This window comes from Ranitomeya imitator, chromosome 1, assembly GCF_032444005.1.
Source record: "Ranitomeya imitator isolate aRanImi1 chromosome 1, aRanImi1.pri, whole genome shotgun sequence".
NCBI lineage: Eukaryota > Metazoa > Chordata > Amphibia > Anura > Dendrobatidae > Ranitomeya > Ranitomeya imitator.
In genome coordinates this window covers 407,340,812-407,368,355 of record NC_091282.1, presented here as the reverse complement: position 1 = coordinate 407,368,355, position 27,544 = coordinate 407,340,812, and the positions used below count along the sequence as shown (strand labels likewise).

Here is a 27,544-nt window from a genome sequence, read left to right as displayed (position 1 = left end):
ATAACGGATATGAAATGGTGTACTGTATGTAAACCATGTCTCATATCCTGTCGGGTTTGAGAAGAAGATAGCAAAAGCCGGTAGGTATATATACCTATTCTATGTGTACACATTTATTTTAGCTATTCTATTCTAACCTGTCAGTGTGATTTTACTGTACACTGCACTGAATTACCGGCTTTTCTATAGAACACCGGTGCGTATTTCTCGCATGTCACACGCATGGTCCGTGTGTACTCCCTGTTTTTCTCGCCCCCATAGACTTTCATTGGCGGATTTTTTTGCGCAATACGCTGATAAGCACAGCATGCTGTGATTTTCTCAGCCCGTAAAATATGGCAGAGAAATATACGCCAGATAGGAGCTGCCCCACAGAGAAACATTGGTCCGTGTGCAATGCGTAGTTTTTGCGCTTCTCGCTCATCCGTATTCCTCTCTTCCTTTTTGGAAGTGCATTGAACAGCAAGCTGGACTCCCTGGAGACATCGCTGGATCGGCGTGTGTGACACCGATCCAGCGATGTCTTCACTGGTAACCAGGGTAAACATCGGGTAACTAAGCGCAGGGCCGCGCTTAGTAACCCGATGTTTACCCTGGATACCATGCTAAAAGTAAAAAAAAACAAACACTACATACTTACCTACCGCTGTCTGTCCTCCAGCGCTGTGCTCTGCACTCCTCCTGTACTGGCTGTGAGCCGGAAAGCAGAGCGGTGACGTCACCGCTCTGCTTTCCGGCTCACAGACAGTACAGGAGGAGAGCAGAGAAGCAGAGCGCAGCGCTGGAGGACAGACAGCGTTAGGTAAGTATGTAGTGTTTGTTTTTTTTTACTTTTAGCATGGTATCCAGGGTAAACATCGGGTTACTAAGCGCGGCCCTGCGCTTAGTTACCCGATGTTTACCCTGGTTACCGGCATCGTTGGTCGCTGGAGAGCGGTCTGTGTGACAGCTCTCCAGCGACCAAACAGCGACGCTGCAGCGATCCGGATCGTTGTCGGTATCGCTGCAGCGTCGCTTAATGTGAAGGGGCCTTAAGTGTGAACGGCAGTAAGTGTGACTTGTGATTCAGTGACTTTGGATTCAGGGAGTTTCCAAGGGAGGAATTACTGAACTGCTGTCTGTATTTTATTAATACTTTGCATTTTTTTATTTTTTTTATTTAACGGTTCTGTCTGGGGCAATCCCCATTAGGAAATGTGCTCCACTATTGTTAATGCCATCCAGTGCACATCTTTCCACATGTATGCAGTCTTTGATCAGCTGGTCGAGGGTGCATACTGCAGTGTGAGATGTGAGCACATTGTGCATTTGTAGATTCTGGATCTAAATGTGCAGCTGGCAACACTGAGATCCATTGACAACATGGAAAGGAGTCTTCTGTTTACTGAGCAGACGCTCAATGGGATAGATGAGGTGGGGTATGGTAGGATGGAGCTGTTAATAATTTAAGAAAGAATAGAGGTACAGAGAGGAATATCAAGTGTATGCATACTAATGCCAGAAGCCTTGCCAACAAAATGGACAAATTAGAATTAATGTTGTTGGAGCATAATTATGACATGGTGGGGATATCTGAAACGTTGCTGTTCAGAAATGACCGAATGGATAGGCTAGGGGGAGGGGTGTGTCTATATGTAAAATTGTCCTTAAAACCCATCCGGCGTGATAATATAGGTGAATCTAATGAAAATGTAGAGTCCCTGCGGGTGGAGATAGGGGAGGGGGAAAAATAATAAATTACTGATAGGGGTTTGATATTAATCTAAAAAAATAATGGAAGCAATGGAGAATATCCTCGTAAAGCAAATAGATGAAGCTGCGACTCAAGGGGAAGTCATTTTAATGGGGGACTTCAACTACTCTGAAATAGATTGGGGAACAGAAACCTGCAGTTCCAGCAAAGGTAATTGGTTTTTGACAACTATGAGAGACAATTACCTTTCACAACTGGTTCAGGACCCAACAAGAAGGGGGGCACTGCTAGGCCTAATATTAACCAACAGGCCAGACCGCATACTAAATATAAGGGTTAGGGGTCACTTGGGGAATAGTGATCACAAAATAATAAGATTTCATGTATCCTTTAATAAGATGTGTAGTAGAGGGGTTACAAGGACACTAAACTTCAGGAGGGCAAATTTCCAAGGGATGAGAGAGGCTCTTGGTGCAATTACCTGGGACGATATCCTGAGACATAAAAATACTCAAAGAAAATGAGAGACATTTATTAGCATCCTGGATAGGACCTGTGCACAGTATATACCGTATGGGAATAAACATACTAGAAATAGGAGGAAACCAATATGGCTAAATAGAGCTGTAAGGGGCGCAATAAGTGACAAAAAGAAAGCATTTAGAGAATTAAAGGAAGTAGGTAGTGATGAGGCATTAAATAAATGCAAAAAATTAAATTATGTAAAAAGCAAATCAAGGCAGCAAAGATTGAGACAGAGAGACTCATTGCCAGAGAGAGTAAAAATAATCCCAAAATATTCTTTAACTACGTAAATAGTAAGAAACTAAAAAATTATAGTGTTGGCCCCCTTAAAAATAGTCTGGGTAAAATGGTGGATGAGGATGAGGAAAAAGCCAATATGCTAAATGACTTTTTTTCATCAGTATTTACACAAGAAAATCCCATGGCAGACAAAATGACTAGTGAAAAAAATTCCCCATTAAATGTCACCTGCTTAACCCAGCAGGAAGTACGTCGGCATCTAAAAATCACTAAAATTGACAAATCTATGGGCCTGGATGGGATACACCCGCGAGTACAGCAGGAATTAAGTACAGTCATTGATAGACCATTATTTTTAATCTTTAAAGACTCCATAATAACAGGATCTGTACCACAGGACTGGCGTATAGCAAATGTGGTGCCAATATTCAAAAAGGGGACAAAAACTGAACTCAGTAATTATAGGCCAGTAAGCTTAACCTCTACTGTGGGTAAAATCCTGGAGGGCATTCTAAGGGATGCTATACTGGAATATCTGAAGAGGAATAACCTCATGACCCAGTATCAGCACGGGTTTACTAGGGACCGTTCATGTCAGACTAATTTGATCAGTTTCTATGAAGAGGTAAGTTCCAGACTGGACCAAGGGAACGCAGTGGACGTAGTGTATATGGACTTTTCAAAAGCTTTTGATACGGTGCCACACAAAAGGTTGATACATAAAATGAGAATAATGGGGATAGGGGAAAATATGTGTAAGTGGGTTGAGAGCTGGCTCAGGGATAGGAAACAAAGGGTGGTTATTAATGAAGCACACTCGGACTTGTTCTCGGTTAGCAGTGGGGTACCACAGGGGTCAGTATTGGGCCCTCTTTTTTAACATATTTATTAATGACCTTGTAGGGGGCATGCAGAGCAGAATTTCAATATTTGCAGATGACACTAAACTCTGCAGGGTAATCAATACAGAGGAGGACAATTTTATATTACAGGATGATTTATGTAAACTAGAAGCTTGGGCTGATAAATGGCAAGTGAGCTTCAATGAGGATAAATGTAAGGTCATGCACTTGGGTAGAAGTAATAAGATGTATAACTATTCGCTTAATTCTAAAACTCTGGGCAAAACCGTCAATGAAAAAGACCTGGGAGTATGGGTGGATGACAAACTCATGTTCAGTGGCCAGTGTCAGGCAGCTGCTACAAAGGCGAATAAAATAATGGGATGCATTAAAAGAGGCATAGATGCACATGAGGAGAACATAATTGTACCTCTCTACAAGTCACTAGTTCGACCACACTTAGAATACTGTGCACAGTTCTGGTCTCCGGTGTATAAGAAAGACATAGCTGAACTAGAGCGGGTGCACAGAAGAGCGACCAAGGTTATTAGAAGACTGGGGGGTCTGCAATACCAAGATAGGTTATTACACTTGGGGCTATTTAGTTTGGAAAAACGAAGACTAAGGGGTGATCTTATGTTAATGTATAAATATATGAGGGGACAGTACAAAGACCTTTCTGATGATCTTTTTAATCATAGACCTGAGACAGGGACAAGGGGGCATCCTCTATGTCTGGAGGAAAGAAAGTTTAGGCATAATAACAGACACGGGTTCTTTACTGTAAGAGCAGTGAGACTATGGAACTCTCTGCCGTATGATGTTGTAATGAGTGATTCATTACTTAAATTTAAGAGGGGATTGGATACCTTTCTTGAAAAGTATAATGTATAAGTATAATGAGCTTACTATTTGCCACATGGTTTTTTTTTTTGCTTTCCTCTGGATCAACATGTTAGGGCATGTTAGGCTAGGCTAGCGGGTTGAACTAGATGGACTTAAAGTCTTCTTTCAACCTTAATAACTATTTTACTACTAGATGGTGGCCCGATTCTAACGCATCGGGTATTCTAGAATATGCATGTCCACGTAGTATATTGTCCAGCCACGTAGTATATTGCCCTGCCACGTAGTATATTGCCCAGTCACGTATTATATTGCCGAGTCACGTACTATATTGCCCAGCCACGTAGTATATTGCCCAGCCACGTAGTATATTGCCCAGCCACATAGTATATTGCACAGCGACATAGTATACAGCACAGAGCCACGTAGTACACAGCACAGACACGTAGTATATTGGCCAGTCCCACGTAGTATATAGCAGCCATGTAGTATATAGTACTGCCCACTTAGTATATAGCAGCCATGTAGTATATAGTACCATCCACGTAGTATATAGCAGCCATGTAGTATATAGTACTGCCCACGTAGTATATAGCAGCCATGTAGTATACAGTACTGTCCACGTAGTATATAGCAGCCATGTAGTATCTGGTACTGCCCACGTAGTATATAGCAGCCATGTAGTATATAGTACTGCCCACGTAGTATATAGCAGCCATGTAGTATATAGTACTGCCCACGTAGTATATAGCAGCCATGTAGTATATAGTACTGTCCACATAGTATATAGCAGCCATGTTGTATATAGTACTGTCCACGTAGTATATAGCAGCCATGTTGTATATAGTACTGCCCACGTAGTATATAGCAGCCATGTAGTATATAGTACTGCCCACGTAGTATATAGCAGCCATGTAGTATATAGTACCATCCACGTAGTATATAGCAGCCATGTAGTATATAGTACCATCCACGTAGTATTTAGCAGCCATGTAGTATATAGTACTGCCCACGTAGTATATAGCAGCCATATAGTATATAGTACCATCCACGTAGTATATAGCAGCCATGTAGTATCTAGTACTGCCCACGTAGTATATAGCAGCCATGTAGTATATAGTACTGCCCACGTAGTATATAGCAGCCATGTAGTATCTAGTACTGCCCACGTAGTATATAGCAGCCATGTAGTATATAGTACTGCCCACGTAGTATATAGCAGCCATGTAGTATATAGTACTGCCCATGTAGTATATAGCAGCCATGTAGTATATAGTACTGTCCACGTAGTATATAGCAGCCATGTTATATATAGTACTGTCCACATAGTATATAGCAGCCATGTTGTATATAGTACTGCCCACGTAGTATATAGCAGCCATGTAGTATATAGTACTGCCCACTTAGTATATAGCAGCCATGTAGTATATAGTACCATCCACGTAGTATATAGCAGCCATGTAGTATATAGTACTGCCCACGTAGTATATAGCAGCCATGTAGTATATAGTACCATCCACGTAGTATATAGCAGCCATGTAGTATATAGTACTGCCCACGTAGTATATAGCAGCCATGTAGTATATAGTACTGCCCACGTAGTATATAGCAGCCATGTAGCCCACGCAGTATTTAGCAGTGTGGGCACATATCCCTGTTAAAAAAAAAGAATTAAAATAAAAAATAGTTACATACTCACCCCTGGGATCCAACGGCGCTGTGGCGATGGGCGCGCGAGACCGCTAAGTCTTCTGGGTAATTTCGCAATGCATCGCTGGGAACGGAAGATGGCGGCAGGCGCGAGCGGCTCGGCGGACTACGGAGGGTGAGTATAGCAGGTTTTTTGTTTTTTTATTATTGTTAACATTACATTTTTTTACTATTGATGCCGCATAGGCAGCATCAATAGTAAAAAGTTGGGGACACACAGGGTTAATAGCGGCGGTAACGGAGTGCGTTACCCGCGGCATAACGCGGTCCGTTACCGCCGGCATTAACCCTGTGTTAGCGGTGGCTGGACGGGAGTATGCAGGCGCCGGGCAGTGACTGCGGGGAGTAAGGAGCGGCCATTTTCTTCCGTACTGTGCCCGTCGCTGATTGGTCGTGGCTGTTTTGACGCGACCAATCAGCGACTTGGATTTACTTGACAGACAGAGGCCGCGACCAATGAATATCCGTGACAGAAAGAGGGACAGACAGAAAGACAGAATGATGGAAGTGACCCTTAGACAATTACGGTATATAGTAGATGTTACTATGTTAGTGATCATTGCATTCTGCAGAACATGACCTTGATTTTGTGCATTGTGCATTCACTTCAATTTTTCCTGTAAAATGTTAACATTTCTCAGGTTCATAACTTGCATTTTCCACAACATTGAGCTCTGGAATTGTTCCATACATGTTTAATGCTTTATTCATTGACATATTGATTGCTTAATGAGAACAAATAGCAGTGCAGGAGGGGAATGACTAAGCGATGGTGACTGGATTACGTATTTTTTACTTCCCTGTCGTCTTGTCGTGCTCAGTATACAAGGCAAGGAGCTGAGGAAGGAATTACAGTATCTCTTCCTGGTGGCAACTCGATCCGAAGAAGTAATGATAGTCGTGGTGATGGGAGTGAGCGGATCTGGGAAGTACGTACACTCTTGTTATATAGGCCAGCTGTTAGTACTGATATTACTTCAGCAATGAAGAGGTTACACAGACATCTGACACTGCAAATCCTGCTTTGTTCTGATGACAAGGAGGACAAAGGCTGCTCCCATGTGTACTCTGGGAGGAGGCAATGCTCAAGTGTAGGGGAAGGTTCAGCTAGTGGCCTGGGAATAGGCTGGCGTATGCAGGGTGACAGTAAAACATGCTTTATGATTCACACACTGTGTTTATAATATTTGTATAATTTTTTATCAACCTAATCTTCCCCCTGTTAGTTTACTGTACATCTTTAAAAAAAAAAAATCACGATATGGACATTATATTTGTAGCATGACTTTAAGGTTTACAACTGTATGACATATATCTAGATCATTGACAAATATGTTATTTGACACTGTGGAAGAAAAGCAAACATAGCCTAAAAGGCTACTTCAGGCCCAGTATACCTAAAGGCAAGAGTGCCCAACCTGTAGTATGTGAGATACATGTGGCCCTTGATGCCACTCTGTGTGGTTCCCTACCAACTGACCTGTGGCTCCTCATATGTGTGTGTGTGTGTGTATACAGTGCTCAAAAAAATAAAGGGAACACTTAAACAACAGAATCAGGGGTGGATTAAGGGTAGCCAGGGCCCCGGGCTGTTCAGACACTGTGGGGCCCCCCGGTCATGTGACGGGGGTCATGTGACAGGGGTCATGTGACACACCCGAACCAGATTATTCCAGAAAAATGGCCGGGCCCTACTCTACTGTAACCTATTAAATATTTGTTAAAATCTGCAATACAATTTAGGTATATTTTGACCAATAATATCACATACAAGGAACAAATACCACCGCACCATGACCAGACCACAAATTACAACCACAGTGATCGAATAATATCACATACAAGGAACAAATACCACCGCACCATTTCAAGACAACATATTACCACCACTTGGTGACCAAATAGCACATACAAGGGACAAATACCACAACACCATTTCCAGACCACATATTACCACCACATAGTGACTGAATACTACAATACTGATCAGTAATAAAAAAATAAAAAAACACACAATACTATCACCATAAGTGCCAGTATTCACAGGAGATCTGTACTTAGTATGCAGTGTCTGTGTAGAGGTAATACAGAGATCGCTGGTGGTATTATACACAGGAGCTCTGTATATAATGTATAGGTAATACAGTGATCACTGGTGACATTGTACACAGGACCTCTTTATATAGTATACAGTGTATAGTGTCAGTGTATAGGTAACACTGACTCACCAGTGACATCTCTAGGTGAAGTCCTTCATCTTTCATCCAGCACAGACCGCCATCATTTTTTCCAGCCAGGACTCGTTTCTGCAGGAAATAACACAGTTATCTCGAGCTCCGCTTGCAGAACACATTGCTTAATTTTTCACAACTTCTACATTACAACACGAAGAAAAAAAGGCGATATAGTGTCACTCTGCACAGTAACAGGACCGCCCCCCCATTTAAAACAGTATACTCAAAAAATAAAATAAATACATCACTGCAGTAATAATATCCCTTAATTAGCCCCTACGGAAATAATATTCCCCATCCTGGTTCCGTGTATCTCATTCCTAGCTCCTGCAATATGTGCGCGCATCCTGCCCTCTTGAGTATCCATTCTACCCCATATGATTTCCCCATCCTGCCCCATGACAGTGTATTCAACAATCTGCCCCAGTGTGGCCAGCAAATTACCCCCAGTGTGTCCAGCATATTACCTCCACACAGTGTATCCAGCAATCTGCCCCAGTATGTCCAGCATTGCCCCCAGTGTGTCCTGTCCAGCAATATGCCCCAGTATGTCCAATTGTCCAGCATTGCCCAGTTTGTCCAGCAATGTGCCCCAGTGTGTCCAGCAATCATCTGCCCCAGACTGTGTCCTCCAGCATTGCCCCAGTCAGTGTCTCCAGCAATCATCTGCCCCAGACTGTGTCCTCCAGCATTGCCCCAGTGTCTCCTGCATTGCCCCCCAGTGTCTCCTGCATTGCCCCAGTGTGTCCAGCAAATGCAAACTGTGTCCTCCAGCATTGCCCCCCAGTGTCTCCTGCATTGCCCCCCGCATTGCCCCCCCAGTGTATCCTGCATTGCCCCCCCCAGTGTCTCCTGCATTCCCCCCCAGTGTCTCCTGCATTGCCCCCCCAGTGTCTCCTGCATTGCCCCAGTGTGTCCAGCAAATGCAAACTGTGTCCTCCAGCATTGCCCCCCCCCAGTGTCTCCTGCACTGCCCCCCCAATGTCTCCTGCATTGCCCCCCCAGTGTCTCCTGCATTGCCCCAGTGTGTCCAGCAAATGCAAACTGTGTCCTCCAGCATTGCCCCCCCAGTGTCTCCTGCATTGCCCCAGTGTGTCCAGCAAATGCAAACTGTGTCCTCCAGCATTGCCCCCCCAGTGTCTCCTGCATTGCCCCCCCAGTGTCTCCTGCATTGCCCCAGTGTGTCCAGCAAATGCAAACTGTGTCCTCCAGCATTACCCCCCCAGTGTCTCCTGCATTGCCCCAGTGTGTCCAGCAAATGCAAACTGTGTCCTCCAGCATTGTCCCCCCAGTGTCTCCTGCATTGCCCCCCGTATTGCCACCCCAGTGTCTCCTGCATTGCCCCCCCAGTGTCTCCTGCATTCCCCCCAGTGTCTCCTGCATTGCCCCCCCAGTGTCTCCTGCATTGCCCCCCAGTGTCTTCAGCAAATGCAAACTGTGTCCTCCAGCATTGCCCCCCCAGTGTCTCCTGCATTGTCCCCCCAGTGTCTCCTGCATTGCCCCCCCCAGTGTCTCCTGCATTGCCCCAGTGTGTCCAGCAAATGCAAACTGTGTCCTCCAGCATTGCCCCCCCAGTGTCTCCTGCATTGCCCCCCAGTGTCTCCTGCATTGCCCCCCCAGTGTCTCCTGCATTGCCCCAGTGTGTCCAGCAAATGCAAACTGTGTCCTCCAGCATTGCCCCCCCCAGTGTCTCCTGCATTGCCCCCCCAGTGTCTCCCGCATTGCCCCAGTGTGTCCAGCAAATGCAAACTGTGTCCTCCAGCATTACTCCCCCAGTGTCTCCTGCATTGCCACAGTGTGTCCAGCAAATGCAAACTGTGTCCTCCAGCATTGTCCCCCCAGTGTCTCCTGCATTGCCCCCCGCATTGCCCCCCCAGTGTCTCCTGCATTGCCCCCCCAGTGTCTCCTGCATTCCCCCCCAGTGTCTCCTGCATTGCCCCCCAGTGTCTCCTGCATTGCCCCCCCAGTGTCTCCAGCAAATGCAAACTGTGTCCTCCAGCATTGCCCCCCCAGTGTCTCCTGCATTGCCCCCCCAGTGTCTCCTGCATTGCCCCCCCCCCCAGTGTCTCCTGCATTGCCCCAGTGTGTCCAGCAAATGCAAACTGTGTCCTCCAGCATTGCCCCCCCCAGTGTCTCCTGCATTGCCCCAGTGTGTCCAGCAAATGCAAACTGTGTCCTCCAGCATTGCCCCCCCCCAGTGTCTCCTGCATTGCCCCAGTGTGTCCAGCAAATGCAAACTGTGTCCTCCAGCATTGCCCCCCCAGTGTCTCCAGCATTGCCCCCCAGTGTCTCCTGCATTGCCCCAGTGTGTCCAGCAAATGCAAACTGTGTCCTCCAGCATTGCCCCCCCAGTGTCTCCAGCATTGCCCCCCCCAGTGTCTCCTGCATTGCCCCAGTGTGTCCAGCAAATGCAAACTGTGTCCTCCAGCATTGCCCCCCCAGTGTCTCCAGCATTGCCCCCCCAGTGTCTCCTGCATTGCCCCAGTGTGTCCAGCAAATGCAAACTGTGTCCTCCAGCATTGCCCCCCCCAGTGTCTCCTGCATTGCCCCCCCAGTGTCTCCTGCATTGCCCCAGTGTGTCCAGCAAATGCAAACTGTGCCCTCCAGCATTGCCCCCCCAGTGTCTCCTGCATTGCCCCAGTGTGTCCAGCAAATGCAAACTGTGTCCTCCAGCATTGCCCCCCCAGTGTCTCCTGCATTGCCCCCCCCAGTGTCTCCTGCATTGCCCCCCCAGTGTCTCCAGCATTGCCCCCAGTGTGTACATCAAATGCAATCTGCCCCCCATCCCCAGTGTCTGACACCTCCGCTCCGCCTCCACCGTTAGGTTATAAAAAAATAAAAAAAATCTCCAGTCCTCACCTTACCAGCGATCCAGGCGGTGAGCTCCCTCCAGCAGCGCGCACTCGCCAGCGACTGACAATGACGTCAGACACCGGCGACGTGTGCGCTGTGGCCGATGGCTGTTGTTAACTATTGCCGTGCGGGCGCGCCCATACGGCAATAGGAAACCGCCACAGGCAGCGCCGCTAGGGGCCCGGTGAGCAGATGAGACGGGGCCCGATGCGGGCCCCCTCTCTCTGCCCACCGGGTCCAGGGGGGGCTCCCGGCACGGCATGGCAGTGACGGCACGGCAGGGGCACGGCACATAAATCAGGACGGAGGTTATAACGTGTCGCCACCGCAGCACTGTCTGACAGGGGCGGGCGGGCGGCTGGCTGGTGACTCACGGGGTGCCACTGTCACTGTGTCACTGACTCTCTGGACTCTGCACAGTGCGAGTAATGCCCTGATGATGGCGGCGGCCGGCGGGCAATCTGTGCGGTAGCCCAGGGCCCCCCCACACCACTGGGCCCTGGGCTACCGCCCAGATTGACCCTCTTATAATCCGCCCCTGATACAGACTATAACTCCAAGTGAATCAAACTTCTGCTAAATCAAAGTGTCCACTTAGGAAGCAACACTGATTGACAATAAATTTCACATGCTGTTGTGCAAATGGAATAGACAACAGATGGAAATTATTGACAATTACCAAGACACACTCAATAAAGGAGTGGTTCTGCAGATGGGGACCACAGACTACATCTCAGTACCAATGCTTTCTGGCTGATGTTTTGGTCACTTTTGAATGTTGGTTGTGCTTTCACACTCGTGGTAGCATGAGACAGACTCTACAACCCACACAAGTGGCTCAGGTAGTGCAGCTCATCCAGGATGGCACATCAATGCGAGCTGTGGCAAGAAGGTTTGCTATGTCTGTCAGCATAGTGTCCAGAGGCTGGAGACGCTACCAGGAGACAGGCCAGTACACCAGGAGATGTGGAGAGGGCCTTTAAAGGGCAACAACCCAGCAGCAGGACTGCTATCTCAGCCTTTGTGCAAAGAGGAACAGGAGGAGCACTGCCAGAGCCCTGCAAAATGACCTCCAGCAGGCCACAAATGTGCATGTGTCTGCACAAACGATTAGAAACCGACTCCATGAGGATGGTCTGAGTGCCCAACGTAAACAGATGGGGGTTGTGCTCACAGCCCAACATTTTGCAGGACGCTTGGCATTTGCCACAGAACACCAGGATTGTTAAAATTGTGCTCTTCACAGATGAAAGCAGGCTCACACTGAGCACATGTGACAGACGTGACAGAGTCTGGAGATGCCATGGAGAGTGATCTGCTGCCTGCAACATCCTTCAGCATGAGCAGATAGGCAATGGGTCAGTAATGGTGTGGGGTGGCATTTCTTTGGAGGGCCGCACAGCCCTCCATGTGCTCGCCAGAGATAGCCTGACTGCCATTAGGTACCAAGATGAGATCCTCAGACCCCTTGTGAGACCATATGCTGTGCTGCTGGCCCTGGGTTCCTCCTAATGCAGGACAATGCCAGACCTCATGTGGCTGGAGTGTGTCAGCAGTTCCTGCAAGATGAATGCATTGAAGCTATGGACTGGCCCGCCCATTCCCCAGCCCTGAATCTGATTGAACACATCTGGGACATCATGTCTCGCTACATCCACCAACGTCACGTTGCACCACAGACTGTCCAGGAGTTGGCGGATGCTTTAGTCCAGATCTGAGAGGAGATCCCTCAGGAGACCATGCGCGCCTCATCAGGAGCATGCCCAGGCGATGTAGGGAGGTCATACAGGCACGTGAATGCCACACACACTACTGAGCATCATTTCCTTGTCTTGAGGCATTTTAGCTGAAGTAGGATCAGCCTGCAATTTGATTTTCCACTTTGATTTTGAGCATCATTCCAACTCCAGACCTCGAAGGGATATTAATTGTGATTTACATTGAACATTTTTAGGTTTTACTGTTCTCAACGCATTCCACTATATAATGAATAAAGATTTACAACTGGAATGTTTCATTCAGTGATATCTAGGATGTGGGATTTTAGTGTTCCCTTTATTTTTTTGAGCAGTGTATATATACAGTGGGTACGGAAAATATTCTCACCCATTTAAATTTTTCACTCTTTGTTTCATTGCAGCCATTTGGTGAATTCAAAATTTTATCATTAATGTACACTCTGCATCTTGACATAAAAAAACTGAAATGTAGTAATTTTTTCAAATTTATTAAAAAAGAAAATCTGAAATATCTCATGGTCATAAGTATTCAGACCCTTTGCTCAGTATTGAGTAGAAGTACCCTTTTGAGCTAGTACAGCCATGAGTCTTCTTGGGAATGATGCAACAAGTTTTTCACACCTGGATTTGGGGATCCTCTGTCATTCTTCCTTGCAGATCCTCTCAATTTCCATCAGGTTGGATGGTGAACGTTGGTCGACAGCCATTTTCAGGTCTCTCCAGAGATGCTCAATTAGTTTTAGGTCAGGGCTCTGGCTGGGCCAGTCAAGAATGGTCACAGAGTTGTTCTGAAGCCACCCCTTTTTTTAATTTAACTGTGTGCTTAGGGTCTTTGTCTTTTTGGAAGGTAAACCGCCGGTCAAGTCTGAGGTCCAGAGCACTCTGGCAGAGGTTTTCATCCAGGATATCTCTGTACTTGGCTGCATTCATGTTTCCTTCAATGACAACCGGTCTTCCTGTCCCTACAGCTGAAAAACACCCCCATAGCATGATGTTGCCATGACCATGTTTCACTGTTAGGATTATGTTGGGCAGTTGATGAGCAGGGCCTGGTTTTCACTACACATACCGCTTAGAATTATCACCAAAAAGGTCAATCTTTGTCTCATCAGACCAGAGAATCTTATTTCTCATAGTCTGGGAGTCCTTCATGTCCTTTTTTTTAGCAAACTCTATGCGGGCTTTCATATGTCTTGCACTAAGGTTAGGCTTCCTTCAGGCCACTCTGCCATAAAGGCCCAACTGGTGGAGGACTGTAGTGATAGCTGACTTTGTGATACTTTCTCCCATTTCCCTACTGCATCTCTGGAGCTCAGCCACAGTGATCTTGGAGTTCTTCTTTACCTCTCTCACCTCCCACGATTGCTCAGTTTGGCAGGACGGCCAGGTCTAGGACGACTTCTGGTGGTCCCAAACTTCTTCCATTTAAGGATTATGGAAGCCACTGTGCTCTTAGGAACCTTGAGTACTGCAGAAATTCTTTTTGCAACCTTGACCAGATCTGTGCCTTGCCACAATTCTGACTCTGAGCTCCTTGTCCAGTTCCTTTGACCTCATGATTCTCATTTGGTCTGACATGCACTGTGAGCTGGAAGGTCTTATATAGACAGGTGCGTGCCTTTCCAAATCAAGTCCTATCAGTTTAATTAAACACAGCTGGACTCCAATAAAGGAGTAGAACCATCTCAAGGAGGTTCACAAGGAAATTGACAGAATGTGACTTAAATATAAGTGTCTGAGCAAAGGGTCTGAATACTTATCACCATGTGATATTTCTGTTTTTCTTTTTTGATACATTTGCAAAAATTTCTACATTTCTGTTTTTTTCAGTCAAGATGGGGTGCAGAGTGTACATTAATGAGAAAAAAATGAACTTTCTTGAATTTACCAAATAGCTGCAATGAAACAAAGAGTGAAAAATTTAATGGGTAAATATAATAACACGTGTATATAATAATATATACAGGATCGCGCTGGAAAAAAGCCACTAAAAGCACTGAACAGGTATCCACAAGCAATATAAAACTGGGTAATTAGTAGTAAAAAGTATAGTCCATGATAAAAATAACCATAATAAAAATAGTCGCAAAAAAATGCAGAGTTTAGTTAGTATAGGTCTATTAACCTGCAATCTAAAAAGAGGACTCTCTTACCCGCTGTGTTAAACTTCTGCGGAGACCAATTGGCTTTAAGCTGTCGTGTGGCGGTAGTTGTAGTCCAAGAATTATATTCTAGAATATAATGGTTGGAGCGTCGCTCTGTCCGAAGCCCTTATAGACTGCGCAAGAGTTACACACACAGAGTTACACATCCGGGGATGAGGATTGTGGCCCAGGAGATCGCGGTAGAGATCGCAGTATGCGTAAGCTCTGAACGCATACCACGATCTCCGGCTCAACAACTTACCTATGATTTATTGCCGTGGGGTCGCTTCGGGCCAGAAGCAAGGACATGAATCCTCAATCGGAAATGGCGCATGCATATAGCACACTTCAGGCGCCATTTTGTAAGTTACGCATCCGGGCCAGTGAATGGAACGCAGGATGGGAGCAGCACATGACAGAATGGGGGAGCAGTATGGGAGCAGCACATGAAAGAATGGGGGCGCAGAATGGGTGCAGCATATGACAGAATGGGGGAGCAGGATGGGAGCAGCACATCACAGGGTGGGGGCACAGGATGGGAGCAGCACATTACAAAATGGGAGTGCAGGATGGGAGCAGCACATGACAGAATGGGGGCGCAGGATGGGAGCAGCACATGACAGGATTGGGGCGCAGGATGGGAGCACATGACAGGATGAGGGCACAGGTTGAGAGTAACACATGACAAGATGGAGGCGCACAAAACAGAATGATGGCACAGAATGGGGGCTACACATGACAGGAATGGGGCGCAGGATGGGAGCAGCATATAACAGGATGGGGGTACAAGATGGTAGCAGCACATGACAAGATTAGGGCGCAGGATGGAAGCAGCACATATCAGGATGGAGACCATATACCGATATAAATGCTCGCCACCTGGATGTAGAATGGGTTCAATAGCTAGTATATATATACATATATATATATATATATATATATATATATACACTGGTAAACACTGCTGGCAACACTTAAACAACACAATGTAACTTCAAGTTAATCAATCTGTCCAGTTATGAAGCAACACCAACTGTGAATCAATTTCTCCTGCTGTTGTGCCAATGGAACAGACAACAGGTAGAAATGATGGGCAATTAGCAAGACAACCCCCATAAGGATTTGGTTCTGCAGGTGGTGGCCACAGACCATTTCTCTGTTCTTTTTGGCTGTTGTTTTGGTTACTTTTGCATTTTGTCATTGCTCTCACCCCTACAGTAGCATGAGGCGGTGTATATAACCCATAGACGTTGCTCAGGTAGTGTAGCTCATCCAGGATTGCCCATCAATGCAAGCTGTGGCAAGAAGGATAGCGGTGTCTGTCAGCACAGTGTCCACAGCATGGTGTAGATACCAGAAGAAAGGCCAGTACACCAGGAGATGTGATGGGGGCTGTAGGAGGGCAACAACCCAGCAGCAGGACAGCTACCTCTTCCTTTGTCCAAGGAGGAGAAATTCTGGAGCCCTGCAAAATGACCTCCAGCAGACTCCTCACATCCATGTAGTCCAAAAGTAGATGAACAGCGCTCCAACCGGGTGTAATGGTATCAAAAAGGTAGTTTATTTCACCATGAAACAGCAACGTTTTGACCAGAACCTGGTCTTTTTCATGGTTTTTCATGGTTTTCATGCTTTCATCTACTTTTGGACTGTTTGGAGTATCCAGGATGGTTCCCTGGACATGGAACGGGCGCTCCCTTGAGTGAGTGCTGTCAGCCCCTTCTTTTTCCTAGCATCCATGTGTCTGATCAAACTGTCAGAAATAGACTCCATGAGGGTGATATAAGGGCCTGATGTCCACAACTGTATATTAATTGTAATGTTGGTTACTAGAGGTTGCAATTCATTTCTATGGTGAGATCACTTTGATATTACTTAGGCTGTGTTTGTGACATTGAAAGGGGTTGGATACAGTCCTACAAAACTTCAGAATGTTAGTCATGTCTTTTCAGGGCAATTGGTGGCTTTGTAGTATCGTGATTCAATTTGCTGCAAATGAAATTTTTGTAAAAGTTCAACAAACATACCGAATTCAAGATTTGAATATCTTTAGTGTGTAAGAGAAACTAATGCCAAACGGCCACCATCTGTATTGCATGCGCTTTTAACAGAGGTATTGCAGTTATTAATATGTTGGTGATATCTAAATAAAAATTAGCAAAGCATAAAAGAAACAAAAACAGCCAATGGATCCCTGATGTAAAATTTTTGCCACATTCTTTTTATCTAGCCATAAATTGTGTATATTGGGACATGTTTTAATCTGTTGTTTCTATCTTTTACACAGAACAGAAGTTGGATCTCTTCTGGCATATCAGGTATGTTTATCGTTGTATTTAAAATTAATTCATCCACTTACATACTTAAAGAGAACCTGATTTTGCTAAGTAAAGTACACACATGGCAATATTGGCACTGTGATGCTGATTAAAAGGATACATGTGGTGAAGAAATCCGTTTTGTGGATTTTGTGTAATCAGGGTTTGAAATTCTTATATTCATAGCTTCGTCCAGCTGAGCGGGACTTTGGTTCAGCCACGGTCCCTCCACTGCCTGTGTTCTCTTTATCATCCTGCTGGTTTAAACTGCGCACCGGCACTGTTCTTCCCACAGGCGGCACTTGGCACATTGATCTCCCGACAGTGTTCAGGAATATGGCGCAGACATGCGCAGATCTAGATCTCAGCAGATATATGTGCGCATGTGTGAAATAACATTCTATAACGGAGGGGGAGCAGTGAGGAGCAGCTGCAGGGTCACACAGAATACCGGTAGTGTGAGGGTGGAAAACAGTACTTATCTGAGCGGAATTTGGGGGAAGCAAAAATACTATGTTTCACAGCTTCTTTTAATGCATATTGGACTGTTTTTTCCATTTCATAATGTGAGATCATGGCCTAACAGTTCTAGAGAGGTTAGCTCTTACAATATAGAACTGCTAGCATGGTGTCAGTGATATAAATAACTCTCCATGAGAAAAGAAACATGGCAAATGTAAGGGTGAAAAACTGCATAGAACTGATCTAAAATGTGCTTGCTTCATATTTTTTGTTTATCTACTGGAATCACTCCACTTGGATTATCTTCTTCACCTTACACTTGTTTTATTGCAGTTAGGATGTACGTTCTATGATGCCGATGATTATCATCCAGTGGAAAATAAAAAGAAGATGTCTCAGGGGATACCATTAAATGACCAGGTACTGCAATAACTAAACTGGCGTTTTAAATTTCATATATGCAATTTTAGAAAGGCAAAACTTATTTTTAGTTGTGAAGTCTGTAATAGCGAGTGCTAACACTCACTGTGGTTTAAGATTGCCTTGTGCAGGCATGTACTACGGAGGACAGAGAATGAACTTCAATCCAATATTGCAGCCAGCGGGAAAGGAAAGGGTGAATCAAAAACCCAAAAGTTTTAATGGCCTGGGAAACTTTATGGCTACTGGCTCTTTCCCAGAATATTAACATTAGCCCTCAGCCGTCGGCTTTCCCTCTGCTGGTTATTAACCCCTTCATGACCCAGCCTATTTTGACCTTAATGACCTGGCCGATTTTTGCAATTCTGACCAGTGTCCCTTTATGAGGTAATAACTCAGGAACGCTTCAACGGATCCTAGCGGTTCTGAGATTTTTTTTTCCGTGACTTATTGGGCTTCATGTTAGTGGTAAATTTAGGTCAATAAATTCTGCGTTTATTTGTGATAAAAACGGAAATTTGACGAAAATTTTGAAAATTTCGCAATTTTCACATTTTGAATTTTTATTCTGTTAAACCAGAGAGTTATGTGACACAAAATAGTTAATAAATAACATTTCCCACATGTATACTTTACATCAGCACAATTTTGGAAACAAAATTTTTTTTTTGCTAGGAAGTTATAAGGGTTAAAATTTGACCAGCGATTTCTCATTTTTACAACGAAATTTACAAAACCATTTTTTTTAGGGACAACCTCACATTTGAAGTCAGTTTGAGGGGTCTATATGGCTGAAAATACCCAAAAGTGACACCATTCTAAAAAATGCACCCCTCAAGGTGCTCAAAACCACATTCAAGAAGTTTATTAACCCTTCAGGTGCTTCACAGCAGCAGAAGCAACATGGAAGGAAAAAATGAACATTTAACTTTTTAGTCACAAAAATTATCTTTTAGCAACAATTTTTTTATTTTCCCAATGGTAAAAGGAGAAACTGAACCACAAAAGTTGTTGTCCAATTTGTCCTGAGTACGCTGATACCTCATATGTGGGGGTAAAGCACTGTTTGGGTGCACGGCAGGGCTTGGAAGGGAAGGAGCGCCATTTGACTTTTTGAATGATAAATTGGCTCCACTCTTTAGCGGACACCATGTCATGTTTGGAGAGCCCCCGTGTGCCTAAAAATTGGAGCTCCCCCACAAGTGACCCCATTTTGGAAACTAGACGCCCCAAGGAACTTATCTAGATGCATAGTGAGCACTTTGAACCCCCAGGTGCTTCACAAATTGATCCGTAAAAATGAAAAAGTATTTTTTTTTCACAAAAAAATTCTTTTAGCCTCAATTTTTTCATTTTCACATGGGCAACAGGATAAAATGGATCCTAAAATTTGTTGGGCAATTTCTCCTGAGTACGCCGATACCTCATATGTGGGGGTAAACCACTGTTTGGGCACATGGTAAGGCTCGGAAGGGAAGGCGCGCCATTTGACTTTTTGAATGAAAAATTATCTCCATCGTTAGCGGACACCATGTCGTGTTTGGAGAGCCCCTGTGTGCCTAAACATTGGAGCTCCCCCACAAGTGACCCCATTTTGGAAACTAGACCCCCAAAGGAACTTATCTAGATGCCTAGTGAGCACTTTAAACCCTCAGGTGCTTCACAAATTGATCTGTAAAAATGAAAAAGTACTTTTTTTTCACAAAAAATTTCTTTTCGCCTCAATTTTTAATTTTTACATGGGCAATAGGATAAAATGGATCCTAAAATTTCTTGGGCAATTTCTCCCGAGTACGCCGATACCTCATATGTGGGGGTAAACCACTGTTTGGGCACACGGCAGGGCTCGGAAGGGAAGGCGCGCCATTTGACTTTTTGAATGGAAAATTAGCTCCAATTGTTAGCGGACACCATGTCGCGTTTGGAGAGCCCCTGTGTGCCTAAACATTGGAGCTCCCCCACAAGTGACCCCATTTTGGAAACTAGACCCCCAAGAAACTTATCTAGATGCATATTGAGCACTTTAAACCCCCAGGTGCTTCACAGAAGTTTATAACGCAGAGCCATGAAAATAAAAAATAATTTTTCTTTCCTCAAAAATGATTTTTTAGCCTGGAATTTCCTATTTTGCCATGGGTAATAGGAGAAATTTGACCCCAAATGTTGTTGTCCAGTTTGTCCTGAGTACGCTGATACCCCATATGTGGGGGTAAACCACTGTTTGGGCGCACGGCAGGGCTTGGAAGGGAAGGCACGCCATTTGGCTTTTTAAATGGAAAATTAGCTCCAATCATTAGCGGACACCATGTCACGTTTGGAGAGCCCCTGTGTGCCTAAACATTAGAGATCCCCCACAAATGACCCCATTTTGAAAACTAGACCCCCAAAGGAACTAATCTAGATGTGTGGTGAGGACTTTGAACCCCCAAGTGCTTCACAGAAGTTTATAACGCAGAGCCATGAAAAAAAAAAAAAAATTATTTTCTCAAAAATGATCTTTTAGCCTGCAATTTTTTATTTTCCCAAGGGTAACAGGAGAAATTTGACCCCAAAAGTTGTTGTCCAGTTTCTCCTGAGTACGCTGATACCCCATATGTGGGGGTAAACCACTGTTTGGGCACATGTCGGGGCTCGGAAGTGAAGTAGTGACGTTTTGAAATGCAGACTTTGATGGAATGCTCTGCGGGCATCACGTTGCGTTTGCAGAGACACTGATGTGGCTAAACAGTAGAAACCCCCCATAAGTGACCCCATTTTGGAAACTATACCCCAAAAGGAACTTATCTAGATGTGTGGTGAGCGCTTTGAACCCCCAAGTGCTTCACAGAAGTTTATAACGCAGAGCCGTGAAAATAATAAATACGTTTTCTTTCCTCAAAAATAATTATTTAGCCCAGAATTTTTTAATTTTCCCAAGGGTAGCAGGAGAAATTTGACCCCAATATTTGTTGTCCAGTTTCTCCTGAGTACGGTGATACCCCATATGTGGGGGTAAACTACTGTTTGGACACATGCCGGGGCTCGGAAGTGAAGTAGTGACGTTTTGAAATGCAGACTTTGATGGAATGCTCTGTGGGCGTCACGTTGCGTTTGCAGAGCCCCTGGTGTGCCTAAACAGTAGAAACCCCCCACAAGTGACCCCATTTTAGAAACTAGACCCCCCAAGGAGCTTATCTAGATATGTGGTGAGCACTTTGAACCCCCAAGTGCTTCACAGACGTTTACAACGCAGAGCTGTGAAAATAAAAAATAATTTTTCTTTCCTCAAAAATGATGTTTTAGCAAGCAATTTTTTATTTTCACAAGGGTAACAGTAGAAATTGGACCCCAATAATTGTTGCGCAGTTTGTCCTGAGTATGCTGGTACCCCATATGTGGGGGTAAACCACTGTTTGGGCGCACGTCGGGGCTCGGAATTGAGGGAGCACCATTTGACTTTTTGAATACAAGATTGGCTGGAATCAATGGTGGCGCCATGTTGCGTTTGGAGACCCCTGATGTGCCTAAACAGTGGAAACCCCTCAATTCTACCTCCAACACTATCCCCCCCACACCCCTAACCCTAATCCCAACTGTAGCCATAACCCTAATCACAACCCTAACCACAACCCTAATTCCAACCCTAACCCTAAGGCTATGTGCCCACATTGCGGATTCGTGTGAGATTTTTCAGCATCATTTTTGAAAAATCCGAGGGTAAAAGGCACTGCGTTTTACCTGCGGATTTACCGCGGATTTCCAGTGTTTTTTGTGCGGATTTCACCTGCAGATTCCTATTGAGGAACAGGTGTAAAACGCTAAAATCCGCACAAAGAATTGACATGCTGCGGAAAATACAACGCAGCGTTTCCGCGCTGTATTTTCCGCACCATGGGCACAGCGGATTTGGTTTTCCATAGGTTTACATGGTACTGTAAACCTGATGGAACACTGCTGCGAATCCGCAGCGGCCAATCCGCTGCGGATCCGCAGCCAAATCCGCACCATGTGCACATAGCCTAATTCTAAAGGTATGTGCACACACTGCGGAAAACGCTGCGAATCCGCAGTAGTTTCCCATGAGTTTACAGTTCAATGTAAGCCTATGGGAAACAAAAATCGCTGTACACATGCTGCAGAAAAACTGCACGGAAACGCAGCGGTTTACATTCCGCAGCATGTCACTTTCTGCAGATTCCGCAGCGGTTTTACAACTGCTCCAATAGAAAATCGCAGTTGTAAAACTGCAGTGAAATATGCAGAAAAACCGCGGTAAATCCGCCATAAATCCGCAGCGGTTTAGCACTGCGGATTTATGAAATCCGTAGCGGAAAAATCCGCAGAAGACCAGAATACGTGTGCACATATCGAAACCCTAACCCTAACCCTATTCTAACCTTAGTGGAAAAAAAAAAATTCTTTATTTTTTTATTGTCCCTACCTATGGGGGTGACAAAGGGGGGGGGGTCATTTACTATTTTTTTTATTTTGATCACTGTGATAGGTTATATCTCAGTGATCAAAATGCAATTTGAAACGAATCTGCCGGCGGTAAGTATGATGGGGTGGGGGGGAGCACGGGGGGGGGGGGGAGCACGGGGTGGGGCGGGATCGAAGCATGGGGAGTGGATCGGAGCGCGGGGGGGTGGATCGCAGCACGGGGGGTGGATCGGAGCGCGGGGGGGTGGATCGCAGCACAGGGGGTGGATTGGAGCATGGGGGGGTGGATCGGAGCGCGGGGGGGTTGGATCAGAGCATGGGGGGTGATTGGAGCACGGGGGGAGCGGACAAGACCTCGGGGGGAGCGGAGCACAGGACGGAGGGGAGCCGGAGCAGTGTACCGCACAGATCGGTGGCTTGGGGGGGCGATCGGTGGGGTGGGGTGGGGGCACATTAGTGTTTCCAGCCATGGCCGATGATATTGCAGCATTGGCCATGGCTGGATTGTAATATTTCACCAGTTTTAATAGGTGAAATATTACAAATCGCTCTGATTGGCAGTTTCACTTTCAACAGCCAATCAGAGCGATCGTAGCCACGGGGGGTGAAGCCACCCCCCCTGGGCTAAACTACCACTCCCCCTGTCCCTGCAGATCGGGTGAAATGGGAGTTAACCCTTTCACCCGATCTGCAGGGACGCGATCTTTCCATGACGCCACATAGGCGTCACAGGTCGGATTGGCACCAACTTTCATGACGCCTACGTGGCGTCAAAGGTCGGGAAGGGGTTAAAATTGTGCGGGAGCCCATGCAATATTTTTTCTTTAAAATTAACGGTTGCTGTTTTGTTAGAGCCTATGTAGGTTCACTCTGTTAATGCTCCTACATAGGCTGGTGACAATGTGTGTGTGTTTGTTTGCGTGTTTGTGTGTGTGTGTTTACTTATCGGCTTAGTAATGAGGGTGTTGGGCTGAAATCTTTTCATTACTAAGCATAGGGCTAGGTGTCAATGACAGCTGCTGACACCAAGCCCTAATCCCATTACCCTGATGTTACTGCATCAGCATGAAAAAGGTGGTGTTGAACCAAGAAATTACATCACAAAACTTTTTTAAAAATATCTTTATTTACAGTGCTATGCAAAAGTATTCGGCTCCCTGGAACTTTTCAACCTTTTCCCACATATCATGCTTCAAACATAAAGATACCAAATGTAAATTTTTGGTGAAGAATCAACAAGTGGAGCACAATTGTGTAGTTGAACGAAATTTATTGGTTATTTTAAATTTTTTGGGAAATTCAAAAACTGAAAAGTGGGGCGTGCAATATTATTCGTCCCCTTTACTTTCAGTGCAGCAAACTCACTCCAGAACTTCATTGTGGATCTCTGAATGATTCAATGTTGTCCGAAATGCCTAATGATGATAAATATAATCCACCTGTGTGTAATCAAGTCTCCGTATAAATGCACCTGCTCTGTGATAGTCTCGGGGTTCTGTTTGAAGCACAGAGAGCATCATGAAGACCAAGGAACACAACAGGCAGGTCCTTGATACTGTTGTGGAGAAGTTTAAAGCCAGATTTGAATACAAAATGATTTTCCAAAACTTTAAACATCCCAAGGAGCACTGTGCTAGTGATCATATTGAAATGGAAGGAGTGTCATACCACTGCAAACCTACCAAGACCCGGCCGTCCTTCTAAACTTTCATCTCAAACAAGGAGAAGACTGATCAGAGATGCAGCCAAGAGGCCTATGATCACTCTGGATGAACTTCAGAGATCTACAGCTGAGGTAGGACAACCTGTCCATAGGACAACAATCAGTCGTACACTGCAGAAATCTGGCCTTTATGGAAGAGTGGCAAGAAGAAAGCCATTTCTCAAAGATATCCATAAAAAGTGTTGTTTAACGTTTGCAACAAGCCACCTGGGAGACACACCAAACATGTGGAAGAAGGTGCTCTGGTCAGATGAAACCAAAATCGAACTTTTTGGCAACAATGCCAAACGATATGTAAAGGCAACACAGGTCATCACCCTGAACACACCATCTCCATTGTCAAACATGGTGGTGGCTGATTTTCTTCAGCAGGGACAGGGAAGATGGTTAAAGTTGATGGATAGATGGATGGAGCCAAATACAGGACCATTCTTGAAGAAAACCTGTTGGAGTCTGCAAAAGACCTGAGACTGGGACGGAGATTTGTCTTCCAACCAGACAATGATACCAAACATAAAGCAAAATCTACAATGGAATGGTTCACAAATAAACGTATCCAGGTGTTAGAATGGCCAAGTCAAAGTCCAGACCTCAATCCAATCGAGAATCTGTGGAAAGAGCTGAAAACTGCTGTTCACAAACGATCTCCATCAAACCTCACTGAGATCGAGCTGTTTTCCAAGGAAGAATGGGCAAGAATCTCAGTCTCTCGATGTACAAAACTGATAGAGACATACCCCAAGCGATTTGTAGCTGTAATCGCAGCAAAAGGTGGCACAACAAAGTATTAAGTTAAAGGGGCCGAATAATATTGCACGCCCCACTTTTCAGTTTTTGAATTTCAGCAAAAATTTAAAATAATCAATATATTTCATTCAACTTTACAATTGTGCTCCACTTGTTGTTGATTATTCACCAAAAATTTACATTTGGTATCTTCATGTTTGAAGCAAAAAGTTCCAGGGGGCCGCATACTTTCGCAAGGCACTGTAGCTCAAAAAAGCCTTCATTGCTGTACCAAACGTATACAAAAACGCATACAAAAACCCAGCAAAACGCATTAAAAACATGCGTTTTTGTTGCAGCATTTTTCCTGGCAAGAGATGCAGAAACCTTGCAGAAATTTCTGCAAGCAAATACTCAATGTGCACACATAGCCTAACACTAACATAGGTGTCTATGTGACCTACAGCATATACTGTAAATATCCAAATTCTGCTATAAAACTGACTGTATCAAATGAATCTATCGATCAACTCAGAATAAAGCAATTGAGTGACAGTGGTCACAGACAAGGTTAATCAAGCCTCAGGCCCATTTTAGGGAATACAGTTTTGGAATATATAACAGATAGATGCAGATACATCAAAAAGCGATTGAGACAATCTCAAAACCCCAAATGGTTAGTAAAGGCGAAAAACTGGAGTGATCTCACCCATTAGAAGTAATCGATCAGGTCCAGGGAGCGTTTCCTTCCAGAATTACAGGGATAAAGATCTAGCCCTAGAGATCCCTATTAGGGCTATCAAAGACTAAATCCCCAACTTCCATCCTGATAATGGCAGTCCATATCTAGCCCTACTATGCAGGCCTTGCAATATTCTTATGTGCATCCTGATGCGTTTCATCAATCCAGAATCCTCAGGTGGACCTAAAGCACATGCTGGGTATCTCATTCTAGTGCAGAGTGCAATGTGCAACTCCTAATACGCTTCTGTTGTTGGCTTCTCACCAAGCTGCTTGCCTATTGTCCTGTAGCCCACCCCTGCCTTGTACAGGTCTACAATTTTGTCCCTGGTGTCCTTAGACAGCTCTTTCGTCTTGGCCATGGTGGAGAGGTTGGAGTGGGATTGATTGAATGTGTAGACAGGTTTCTTTTATACAGGTAATGAGTTCAAACAGGTACAATTAATACAGATAATGAGTGCAGAGTAGGAGGACTTCTTAAAGCAAAACTAATAGGTCTGTGGGAGCCAGAATGCTTGCTGGTTGGTAGGTGATCAAATACTTATTCAATGCAATAAAATTCAATTTATTTATTTATTTATTTAATTATCATACAATGTGATTTTCGTTTTTTTTATTTTTAGATTCTGTCTCTTACATTTGAAATGTACCTACGATAAAAATTACAAACCTCTTCTTTCTTTGTAGGTGGGGAAACTTGCAAAATCAGCAGTGTATCAAATACTTATTTTCCCCAATACATAGGCCTACATAAACTAAAATTATAAAGTGAAATGAGTCATGACAAAAAAACAGAAATGTCAGATCTTTAGAAGCATTCCACAATTGGCCTGCTGAAATATGAGAAAAAAGTCATCAGTGGCAAAGGGTTAAAGTACTAAAAACTTTTATTAATTTTTTGTGATGGCAAATGCGTAAAAAAACAGCAATTCCATCTATTTTCCGGCTTTCATTGTACAGCATAAATGACAGGTTAACTTTATTCTGCCGTCGTTTTGATCACAGCACTTGTACTGTTGACGGAGTTTGATGTGATCTGTACTTGACAAAGCTTTTTTTTTTACTCTGTAGGATATATAATGTTTTAATCAAATTTGATCTTTTGTGACACTGTCATCACAAGATTTGTCAAAAGTTTTTTTCTTGAGTCAAAGTTCAGTCATAATGGTGTGATGATAAAAAACATATTTTGGACTTGAATCAAGCCCTCCTTCAGGTTCAAGGTATGGAAAACTGGAAAGGTTTTCGATTGTAATGTAGACGTCTAAAATATTGCTGATTCTAAACCTTAGGATTTGGCCCGTTTTGACTCAAAGACATAACTCCTCCTTTCTTATTTCATGTATCTTTCTAAATTATATCTATTGTAGTAGTTGATGCATCATGACAAGGTGGAAACTGTATATGTTCTTTATGCTGTGGATCAGTTCATAAAGATGGTTCAGTTGTAGAGTGTATGGAAATGCAAACAGAACATTTGTGCCATGGAGCAATAGTTCCAGGAGGTAGAGAAGATTATGTTACCCACAACAAGTAAAGGGGTTTTATAGGTTGAGAGGAAAAGTCTGCAGTCAGTCTTGATTCTTCTGTATTTCTCGTGCGAGAGAACAGTCATTTGCCCACATGTATAAGATTTGCATAGTTGCAGTCACCTGCCAACTAGACTCACCTCTACGGGTGGTTTCACATTTGCGGTTTTTTTTTTTTTGCGGTAAAAAACGCAATAAAACGCATGTGTTTTTTTCCCTATATTTAACATTAAAAACGCATGCGTTTTTTTTGTATGCGTTGTGACGCGTTTTTGCAACGCATGCGTTTTTTTCTGCATGCGTTGGGTTTCAGAAATGCAACATGTAGTATTTTTAGCAGCGTTTTTTGTGTGTGAATGGGGCCTTACTCTCATGACCCC

The 27,544-nt window shown here is 44.5% G+C and overlaps 1 protein-coding gene across 1 annotated transcript in view; it reads left to right on the top strand.

Annotated features, from left to right (window-relative positions):
• The first annotated feature begins 6,660 nt into the window (after positions 1–6,660).
• The window catches only part of IDNK (IDNK gluconokinase), a 94,458-nt gene continuing 73,574 nt past the window's right edge, over positions 6,661–27,544 (top strand). Inside the window, exons 1-3 of the mRNA XM_069762764.1 lie at positions 6,661–6,785; positions 17,114–17,144; positions 17,940–18,026. Of these exons, the coding sequence (XP_069618865.1) occupies positions 6,748–6,785; positions 17,114–17,144; positions 17,940–18,026 (156 nt within the window). The 5' untranslated portion in view covers positions 6,661–6,747. The remainder of the gene's footprint in view (positions 6,786–17,113; positions 17,145–17,939; positions 18,027–27,544) is intronic.